The 11,442-nt window shown below is 34.7% G+C and overlaps 1 protein-coding gene across 1 annotated transcript; it reads left to right on the plus strand.

The window, feature by feature from the left end:
- The first annotated feature begins 338 nt into the window (after positions 1-338).
- Positions 339-6,772, plus strand: LOC113322721 (peptidyl-prolyl cis-trans isomerase PASTICCINO1-like). Its single transcript, XM_026570861.1, has 20 exons — positions 339-705; positions 778-862; positions 1,258-1,327; positions 1,513-1,610; positions 1,786-1,908; positions 2,010-2,042; positions 2,141-2,199; positions 2,532-2,616; positions 2,780-2,938; positions 3,677-3,734; positions 3,867-4,015; positions 4,188-4,285; positions 4,407-4,476; positions 4,658-4,717; positions 4,968-5,024; positions 5,181-5,249; positions 5,386-5,463; positions 5,918-6,019; positions 6,131-6,202; positions 6,290-6,772. The coding sequence occupies exons 1-20, from the start codon at positions 629-631 to the stop codon at positions 6,569-6,571; spliced, it is 1,884 nt and encodes a 627-aa protein (XP_026426646.1). The 5' UTR covers positions 339-628; the 3' UTR covers positions 6,572-6,772.
- Positions 6,773-11,442: the final 4,670 nt, after the last annotated feature.

The raw sequence follows: 11,442 nt of genomic DNA on the forward strand, positions 1-11,442 counted from the left end.
AGATATTTTAATGCATATCTTGAGATATTTTTGGTTTTGGAATTTCCTTATTGTCCAAACATTCAGGGAAGCATGAATCCCTAATATCTTTAAAGCAAACGTCTGAAGAAGTTGCAACATCATTCATCCATGATTGTCACCAACCGGTAGGACACGTGTCTCTCCCATAGACAAATGCTTCATAACTGTGTTACAACTTGAGGACTTAATCTTGTTGGAAAGATCAAGTCAACTCTATCCAAGTAGATATCTACACCATTCAGGTAACGGAGTGTTGCTCGGTAAAACCCACCTAAAAGTGCACAAAGTTGCACGGGTAGCTGAAAGCCTGAAACCAACTCCAAAGATCAGAATTAAATCACATCGGTTATAACCACGAGCGTAGGCCATCCATCTAAAATCTAGTTTTGTCTAGTCAACTCTTGTCATATAATCCACGGGATGAAACAAGCCGCTTCTTGTTTGTTGACCAAACACTAAACAAACACTCTCTGGGAATGGAATTTCGCATAAACTCAATACAGGAGTTTATAGTTAGATTGAAAAATACAATTAGGTCTTAGAGTTTAGTACTCCACATCACCATCCTTTGTGTAACCTAAAATTCATCAATATCTATACTTCAAGTATGATCAATGAGGATCAGGATCAAGGGTTTGCTTCTAAAAAGAAGAAATCACCGCTTGAGGAAGAGAATGAGAAGAGGTAACTATATATTTGTAAATTTTTGTATTTATTGGGAAAGATTTTAGCTTAATTTTCATTTTTTATGCTTAGGAGAAAGAAAATTGTGGAGGGAAGTTTGATGAAAGCTGAGATTAGACCTGGAGGTGGTACTGCAACACCTGTAGATGGAAATCAGGTGCGTATACTTGCAGTTTATAGAATTTTGGTCTTAAATTGCAAAATTTGAGATTAGTAATGAAAGGGTGAAACAATTTTAGGTGTAAATTGTTCTTTTTTGAAGAACTATTTGTAGTTCAGCTTGATAAGAAACGTGTGATCTAAACTGAAATTCACAGCCATTGGTTTTGAAAACAGATCATGCTGTATAAAAAGTCATAAATTTAGGCAAAAAAATAGTGTCAGTGCTAATCATACAAATTAAGTACATCGATTTACTTATATGTGGATATTTATTTGTTTTTGATACCTTTCACTAGGTATTTGAGATTGAAACTTACTGACATGTGCCATGTAGAATTTAGTTTCACGACCCACCGTTCATGATGTTCTATAGCTGCACGTGTTGTGCAGATTATTTACCATTGTACAGTTCGAACGTTGGAGGGTGTTGTTGTTGAATCTACAAGAACAGAATGTGGAGGTAAATTTTAATGTTCTCTTAAGTGTTGATTTAGAATCATGGTAATATAAATGTTTACTAATCAAATTTGTTTCCAATTTGTAATAATAGTATTAAAATTGACTACCGACAGAAGCGAAACTGAACTTGTGCTTTATAAGGGACTAGTTGATTTGATTCGACTTCTTACCCTCTTGTAATAATAGGCAAAGGATATCCTGTAAGACAAATCCTGGGAAAAAGCAAGATGATTCTGGGACTTTTAGAAGGAATTTCGACCATGTTGAAGGGTGAAGTAGCAATGGTATGTGTGGCATTATGGTTTACATTGAAGCTGTGTTCATATCATTCGCTTATTTGTCAAAAAGAAAACGTCTGCCAGAAGATTTCAGAGTTACGTGAACCTACTATTCTTGGTGTTTCTGTTTTACAGAACAGCTGAAAAATTGTTAAGTTTTGTTCCTTTTTTCTTGTTTCAGTTCAAAATGAAACCTGAAATGCACTATGGAGAAGTTGATTGTCCTGTTACTACTTCAGAAACCTTCCCCAAGCATGATGAACTTCATTTTGAGATTGAGTTATTAGATTTTTCTAAAGTCAAGGTATGTAGAATCTCCAAGAAACATCATCATTTTACTCTTCTCTACCTTACATTTTACTGTAGGTATGGCATTCTGAACTTGGTTCATCTGTTGCCTTTCAGGTCATTACTGATGATTTTGGAGTTGTAAAAAAGGTATTGGAAGCTAATGTAGTGTGTTTACTCTAAAGCTGCTAATGAAACAAGTGCTGATAAATAAATCTCATAAAGTTTTTTTTATATTTTTTCGACAGGTAATAGATGAGGGAGAGGGATGGGAATCCCCAAGGGAACCATATGAAGTAAAAGCATGGTAGATGCTCTCTCCTTTATATTTGAAGTACTCAATAAATTGAAAGTTCCCAAGTTCTGTTGCACCTTGCAAATGACCAGCCATATACTTCGTTGGAATCTCAAACTTCGGGATGCAGTTTTTTTTTCTTGTTTTAGTTGAAACAGGACTCTAAGCCATGGTAGTACAGAACATAAAAAATGTACTTCTAGTTGGGTACTTTAGTGTTCCTATAACTGCTACTTAATCTATCCTAATTTTGCTATAGTTTAAAAGTCTCTGTTAGCATGATTTTATAGTCTTGTATTCCTACATAAAGTCTTATCCTTAAATTATAATGTCTTTTTTTTCAGCATTTCTGCAAAGGCGAGCAATGGAAAACAAATTGTTTTGAAGACACAAGGAGAACCATTTTTCTTTACTTTTGGAAAAGATGAGGTTGGTAAAGCATATATACACATATGTGCTAGGTTACTGGATTACTTATCTAGATTGAATGCATCGGCTGGCTACAGAAAAGTTGTCTGTATATGTTTCTTAATGTTAATCCAATACTTCTGTTTTCCCTTTTCTGATGTTTTGTTGGTTATGTTTAGTTTAGGTACCTAAAGGTCTTGAGATGGGCATTGGAACAATGGCGCGTGGTGAGAAAGCAACAATATTTGTTAGCAACCATTACTTATCTGAATCTTCTTTCATGCCAGATGTAGTAGGTTTCGAAGATGTCCAGTTTGACGTGGAATTAGTTCACTTTATTCAGGTGCTTCTGTCTCCTCTCTTAATTAGAACTGTCCCACTTGGCCATTCGGCTAGTCTTCAATAAGACCCATGGAGATAACATGTCTTTTGAAATCTTCTGTAGCTATAGCTTTTGTCAAAGGATCAGCAATCATATCCTCTGTTCTCAAATAACTCACTGTTATTTTCTTCTTCTTCACAATATCAAGCACATAGCAATATTTTCTCTCAATATGCTTCTTTACGGCATCACCACTGAGCTCACCGTTGGCAATGGTGCATAATGCTGCTTGATTATCACAAAAAATGTTAATTGGTTTATCAGGAATTAATTTCAAATTAAGCAAGAAACCTTTGATCCATACAGCTTCGCTGGCTGCATGGTTACAAGCAATATACTCAGCTTCCATTGTAGACTTCGCTACACATTTTTGCTAATTATCTGCTCAAAAATTGGGATATTTGGCATCTCGCATAGAATATCTACCTTATTCGCATGACTGTTTATGAAGTTAAACGATATAAATATCAGATGGAATGTTGGATACTTTTCTTAAAACACCCACAATTTTCCACCTGATTATTTTTTTAAGTCCTGGTTTAAGTTTTAACTTGGTCTCTTTGAAGATATCTCCTTCCAGTGGAATGTATTTATTACCGAACCAATTTGGTGGTATTTAGAAGGCATTGCCTTCTGTGGGGTTATATATTTTTGTTTGTACAAGTGAACCTAATATAGAATTTGGGTTACATGCTGCAGGTAAGAGACATGCTTGGTGATGGTCGTCTCATAAAGCGTCGTATTCGTGATGGAAAAGGTAAGGCTTTCTCTTGGGCTTCCATCCGTAACTTCAATGCATCGAGTTTATTCAAGTTCTTATATTGCATTTTTGATTTCTCACATAAGGAATCACACATTTTTTCTCTATCAAATTCTTGGTTGATATTAGGTGAATTTCCCATGGATTGCCCTCTTCAAGACAGTCTATTACGTGTTCATTACAAGGGTATGCTTCTTGATGAACAAAAGACAGTGTTTTATAATACACGAGTTGACAATGGTGGTCAGCATGTGGAATTCGGTTCAGGGGAAGGGCTTGTGAGTTTTTTCTTGTGTTGTTTTCACTTTTACTGAATTCATTATAGAAGGAAGTAGAATGTGGATATGAATGATTCCACATTTAATGCGCTGAGACATGAACTGATTAATTTACTCTTTTTTGTATATGTATACAAAAGATACACATCTTAAGTTGAATTTTGTGTAATAGGTGCCTGAGGGGATTGAAATGTGTGTTCGCCTGATGCTTCCTGGAGAGGTAGCTCTTGTCACATGCCCTCCAGATTATGCTTATGACAAGTTCGCAAGGTTGGTTTTCAAAGTCATGGTTTCAAATGTATATTTTTGTTTCACATTGGATCATTACATAATCGGAATGATAAAACTATCACAAGGTAATTGATTACTAGTTTTTTCTTTTCAAGACCAGGCCTGCAACTGTTCCTGAAGGTGCTCATGTTCAGTGGGAAATTGAGCTTCTTGGTTTTGAGATGCCAAAGGTACTTTTATGCTCGTCCCTGTACCGTTGCACTTTAACAACTATTCTTAGAGCATGCAAGTTTATGCATTCTATCAGATATTTTGTGCAAACTCTCTAGATGTTCTTTGTCGAGCATCAGTAACTTGATGTTAACACTATCCAATTATGTTTATTACTCTTGACTAGATTCTAACTTGCAGGACTGGACTGGTCTAAGCTTCAATAGTATCATGGAAGAAGCAGACAAAATAAAGAGCACGGTAACAAGTTAGCTTCCTTTCACATCATCCCTTCTATGGGATTCTTTCACCATGTCTGGTTAAATGAGGTGCTCCATGATAACACAAGTCTGTTACTGTTTTAGCTTTGTATAACCTTCCAGTTCCAGTGGATGTGTAAGTGGATTTATATAATATTCATGCGACGTTATAATATTTACTTGACGAAGTATTTAAGGTGGAATTGTTTAGATAAGAAAACTTGACTCCCCATTGATCTTATAATCTTCAGGGAAATAGACTTTTTAAAGAGGGAAAGTTTGAACTAGCCAAGGCGAAGTATGAAAAGGTATTTGCAATTCTCTTCTTTCTGTCATTTGTTTTTATGGGGATGTTTTGGTTGGTTACTCAATATGGATGGGGTGGTAATTTTTGTCCAAGAAATCAACCAGTGTATGTTGTATATTATCATTTTATATCATAAACAAATTTTGTACTTTAACAGCTGCTTCGAGAATATAATCATGTCAATCCGCAAGATGACGAGGAAGGGAAAATATTTGCGAACTCAAGGGTAGGGCATTCCTGAAATTTATCGAAGAATCTTTATATGCACGTACAGATATGTCCCTTTTATCTTCCATTTACATAACAATTGTGGTGGATGGAATTCATCTTCTTAACACGATTTTTTTATTTGATGATTGCAGAATTCTTTGCATCTAAATGTGGCTGCTTGCTACCTGAAAATGGGTGAATGCAAAAAATCTATCGAGGCATGTAACAAGGTAAATAGCTCGACCAAACAAATATTGAGGATTGAGCTGTTTAGCTTATCAAGCTACTATACTCAGTTGTGTGTTTGTCACTGTTTTTATATGGTGAGGGTGGCAGTCATTTGTTAGATTAACTTGAAATTCCATGTTTAACTGAAATAGCATTCTGTGTACACTTTTGAGTTTCTATAAGTTTCTAAGTACGAGGAAGGTTCTATTGACATGCTTAGAATGACATTATGCTTCAGTTTTGACTGTCACTTGATTGTAACCGTAATATGTCATTGGAACCCTCCTCTTCTCTTTAATTATAAAGCTTAAGTAGTTTTAACACGGTTGGGTAGTACATAGTCAACTTTGCATGATATGATTCGTACGAACGCACCCTGAGTTAGTTCCTTATGCAGTAACTTTTTTAAGTGTGTCAAACATATGTAATCATAACTGGGTATCTGGACTTGTGCAGGTTTTAGAAGCAAGTCCTGGACATGTGAAGGCTCTATATCGTCGTGGTATGGCGTACATGTCAGCTGGAGATTTTGAGGAAGCTAGGAGTGATTTTAAGAAGGTAGTTGGTATTCCTTTTTTTAGTTTCCATTTGCTTCCTAGAAGAATACTCTTTGCTTCCCCGTACTTCAGTTTGCAGAATCTGAAAACCTATTTTCCTGAACATTGTTAGATGGTAACCATTGACAAGTCCTTGGAACCTGACGCGACAGCAGCTCTTAAAAAGCTCAAGCAAAAGGAACAGGTTGGTAGTTAGTTATTCATTCTTATAATTTTGTTTGTAGCTTCATCACTTAAATATTTGCATACATAAACATTTGTCGTGAAACAGGAAGTTGAGATGAAGGCTAAAAAGCAATTTAAAGGTCTGTTTGACAAGAAGCCTGGGGAAATTGCTGATGCTGGAACTGAATTGGGCAAAGATGAGAAAGCTGAAAATGATGAAAACCTTAAACGTGGCAACGATGCTTCACAAGATCAAGAAAAGGAAGTCGAAGAAGAGGAAGACGAAGAAGAAGCTCCACAGCCTCAAAGGGGTTTGTTCAGCAGGATTTGGCCTGTTGGTAGTAGAGTATTTTCTGCACTTGGTTTACAAAGATGTTCCATATTATAAAGAGATTTTCACCTCTAGACTTAACAATGCTTAGATATTATTTTCCAATTAGGGGATTCATAACTTAGTTGAGGGAGAACCACAGTCTATTAATTAGTTGCTTCGAGAATCCATGCCCATTTAAAAAGAAAAACAATATAATAATGCGCTTCAAATTGGCTATGGTTGAAATATTACTGTATCTCTTGTTGTTTGTTTATAGTTGTGGTGTACACCAGGTATAAATGAATATCTATGCTCCATTATGCTCAGTTTCAAATCTGTTGGGTGCGTCTTGCAAAGATGGAAAATAGGGTGGAATTGGAACAAGGTGCTCAAAAATAAGCGTTTAGCATGCTTAAAATGGCTTACTTTTCAATCTTCGTGTTTTTGGATAATCAAATCTTATTTAAAGAAATTATTCTTGGCATTGATTTAACAGAGATAGAGTGCAGTGTATACACAGTTTGGTTTTAACAGATTCAAAGATATAAGAGGGAGACTTGACAATATCAGTTAAAACTTAAAAGTGTTGTGAAACTAGAAAAGAGACAAAAGTAGACATGAAGAATGAGAGAAATTCTTATTCATGTATATCATAGACAAACATTAAAGCCTCTGTTTATAGGCTAGATACAAGAGCATCCCAGTAATTAACGAGATTCATCCTAGATATTTTTAACATAATTACACATTTATAACACTCCCCTGATGACATTGTGTCCAAGCTAATTGCCTCGTTGAAACCTTGTCAGGAAATTCCAAAAGGACAAAACATGATCGAAGGGAAAAGAGTACAATTGAGAAAACTTAGAAAAGATTTGGACACACAAATGTTGCCTGATTAAAACCTTGACAAGTAAAACCCAGTGGAAAAAACCTTGATGAAGGAAAAAGAGTACAACGCGATAAGTCCAATAGAATGCACCTTATGTGATGGTGCTCCCCCTGATGAGTACTTCAGTAAATTCTTGGCTTGCAAATCTTTGAGTCGAGACTTCCCAATTTTTGTGCACGAGTTTCTTGAATGTAGAAGATAGTTGTTCTTTCGTGAATAATATTGCTAGTTGATGAAGCCTTCTTTTGTGTTAGTCTTCTAATAATTTTGTACTCGAATCTTCAAGCATTGAGAACATGTGTATTGGTTTGCTATCTTCAGAGATGATTTGCAGATGTAGTTGATGTAGTTTCTTCAACAAGGTGCCAATATGGATGAAGGAAAAAGAGCACAAATATCAACATTAAAAGAAATTAAACATCAAAGATGTTGCCTCGTTAAAACCTTGTCAGGAAAACCACATGGGACAAAACCTGAAACGAAGGGACAAGAGTGCAACTTTTGACATATTTATCGATGCTAACCCAACTATATGAGTTTTTCAAAAAAATAAGCATCAAAATAATAACTCTAGTCTACCTTAAAGACGAGTTTATGTTAGCATAATTCTAACTGCAGATTTAAGAAAGGAACGAAAATAGAATTTATGCTGCTAAAGCGTGGATTTTTGTTTTTTTACGGAATCCTCAAGGGACCTATAAAGGTGATATCATCAAATAATTAATCCTGATACTTGGTTTTGTACCAAATTTCTAAAAGCACAGAAAATATTGATAAAACAGATATAATCGAGTCAGATGGCTGCCTGAATATAATCTGAATCCAAGGATTACAAATTTGAATATGTTCACAACCACATTTCTTGTGTGAATGCAAGATCAGTCCTTCAAAGACTACCACGCCAAATGCGTTATATATACGGAACAAAATATTATTGAATCAATCCTAGGGTCTGAGAAAAATAAAACCCTCAAATCGTTTTTACAACGAACATATTTCTCGTATGACGCATTATGCAGCCAGGGTTATCCTTAAAGAATGCTATTCCTCGTAAATATAAAAAATATTTTGAAAAATGCTTAGCTCAAGGTTTAAGCTTCGGCACTTTGGTTTTCACGACTTTGGGGGAACTGGGGGATGATTTTGTGGATCTTTTGAAGAGGCTGCATAATCACTTGTTTAGATTTGATGTCAGCGCAAAAGAAATGTAACTTTTTTTTCATAGGTTGGGTATTGTCATACAGAAGGGCGTTGGCGCCCAGCTGGTGACAAGAATTCCTTCCAGTTATTTGAAGTGAATTCAATTATGTAATTTAAAGGAATCCTAAATTAATATAGTATTTTTTTATTTTACTAGGCATATATATATAATCAAGCATGAATTACTTTTGAAAACTAAAATTAATCGGTTAAAATAGCATATAAAATATGCAAATGAATTAATCCTCCATTGATTATGTGACCTAGTAGGTCCCGACAAAATAATAATTCATCTGGGAATGAAATAATGATACTTTGTTTATGAAAAGAAAATTAAATCAAGGTCAATTGAATATAATCACTATAAGGAGTAGTGCTAATGAGCCGGGTGCGTACCCATTGATCTTGAGTGTCCTACCGTATTCCAACTACACGTGGAACGGTTTTAAATTTTGGAGACTAGTTACAGGATGAAAATAAAAATAAAAATTGTTTCATATCCATCAGGAATGCAGCAATTCCTCATACACTGGTATCTGAAGTTCATAATGACAAGATATCGATATGTAATTTTAAGATTTATAGAGATAAAAAAACCGATATTCGTTTTAGAAAAACATCCACTTTGTGGTTGATCAACGATGGTTTCTTGTAGGAAATAGAAACCAATTAATGTTAGTTATGAATAGTTCTCGTGAGGAATTGAACCATGAGTCCTGATATCACGCGCGCGTTCGCGTGACAGCCAAAATGAAGTCGCGGCTTTTAGCCGTCGGATTTGGATCATCTGCATCAGATTTGATTTTATATTATTCTCTAAGATTTTATATGTTCTTGCCTCCCTAAACTTAATAATATTTATCAAATACTCCTTACTCACTTCTTTTACACTTTAAGGATTTATAGCAGAGAAATTCAATTCAAAAGCAATACACTACGGTGGGTTATTAACATATCACAGATGGATTTGGAAGATATTACTTTGACCCTCTTGTCTTGCCCAAATAAGATATCAAAAGATTGAATTAGCAGTGGTAATACGAAGCATTTATAATAATCTGATGATTGAATTAGTAGAGTAAAACATTGAAGAATGATGATTAGAATTTGTTTGACAAGATATTGTAAAAATCAATTGGTGATGATTGAATTGGTTCGGTGTGCATGATGGAAATTAGAACTTTATCTACTGTGTCCTATCAAAATATAACTTTGAGATGCCTTTCCTTAAATGTACAAATCGAAAGATGGAATAGCCATGTATTCTTCTAGTAAATCAAATGAAACTCACTGAAAACAAGGGGAAAAAAATTATGATGATCCATGTGTGATCTATTAACCCTCCATCAACAGAAAATCTAGAGTTTAAAGTTATGGGTTATCACTTGATCTTCAGCTAATCCCACTTGTATAACATCATAAAGGATCAGAAATCTCATCTTAAAGTTATGAATAGCCCCTTTCGCTGGAATACGGAGGGTTCAATAAAAAGTATTATAAAGTTTAGGGAGGAAAAACAAACAAATTATAAAAGAAATAACATATTGTTAGATCTGATGCAGATGATCCAAATCCGACGGCTAAAAGCCGCGACTCATTTTGGCTGTCAGTCGAACGCTCTCGTGACAGCAGGACTCTTGAACCATATTGGCTTAAAAATAATTTAGAATGCTAATTTATTTATATCTTATCTCATCGAATTGACGAAGAAGAGAAAATCAATATTAATTGATATACCAAAATCATATCGATGATTGGAAAAAGAAATTTGTTTTACCCATCGCATATGGAAAATCCATTTTGGTTGAGAGATGGTTTCTTGTGTGGAAAAAATAGAAATCATATAAAATTAAATCATATGATCTTCATCTAATGGAGGAAGATACCAAACTTAATTGGCCGTAGGTTAATGAACCATGCATGTGATTAACAACCGAAAAGGTAATCAAACTGCGATAACACCAATTTTTGGTATTACAGTTTCACTAAAGAAACAAAAACTATAAGCCATCTTTCGATGAATTTTTCTTTTTATTTTTTAATAAAAAAAAATGGAGAAGGAAGAGAAAAAAATATGCTACAAAAAGTTAATTAAATATGGAATAACACCAACCAATTGTTGGTGATTATAGTTTTATTAGATGGATAAAAACCGAAAACTCTTTTGATGGATCCTTTTTTTTTATCTCTATGAGAAAATCAGAGAAGAAAGAAAATATCGGTATTTGGTGATTACAGTTTCATTAGAGGAATAGAAACTGTAAACTATCTTTCGATGATTTTTTTTCTTCAGATTTTCGTGGAAGCTTGTAACCACAAACTCCATCTATTGATAGCTTCGACCAAAAGGTCAACTAGACTTGGAAAATCAACATCTCCCCGACTTACTGTGAGTGTTACAAATGCATCCAATATTGATATAAATTTAAAAACAAAGATTCAGATATCTATCTAATGTCTCCCCATTGTGTTCGCTTATGTGATGGAAAGGCTAGCCCGTCCAATCCTATCATACATAGGAAAAAATAAATATTTTCGCTTAGTTGGTAAAGCGATGTGGATGATAACGTGTTTTGAAACTAGAAAAGAGACGAAAGTAGAGACGAAGAAGGAGAGAAATTCTTAATCATGTACATCATAGAAAATCATTAGAGCCTCTATTTATAGGCTAGACACAAGGGCATCCCAGTAATAAGCGAGATTCACCCTAGATATTCTTAACATAATTACATGTTTATAACAAAAAGATTTCTTCTATTTTTTAGTGAGAGTTGGTTTTGCCGATATGGACTTGTTCACATATCCTTAACACTCCTCGTCAAGTTGAGAATGAGTGGACGAGTGTTCAACTTGT

The sequence above is a fragment of the Papaver somniferum genome, chromosome 11, assembly GCF_003573695.1.
Source record: "Papaver somniferum cultivar HN1 chromosome 11, ASM357369v1, whole genome shotgun sequence".
Classification (NCBI taxonomy): Eukaryota; Viridiplantae; Streptophyta; class Magnoliopsida; order Ranunculales; family Papaveraceae; genus Papaver; species Papaver somniferum.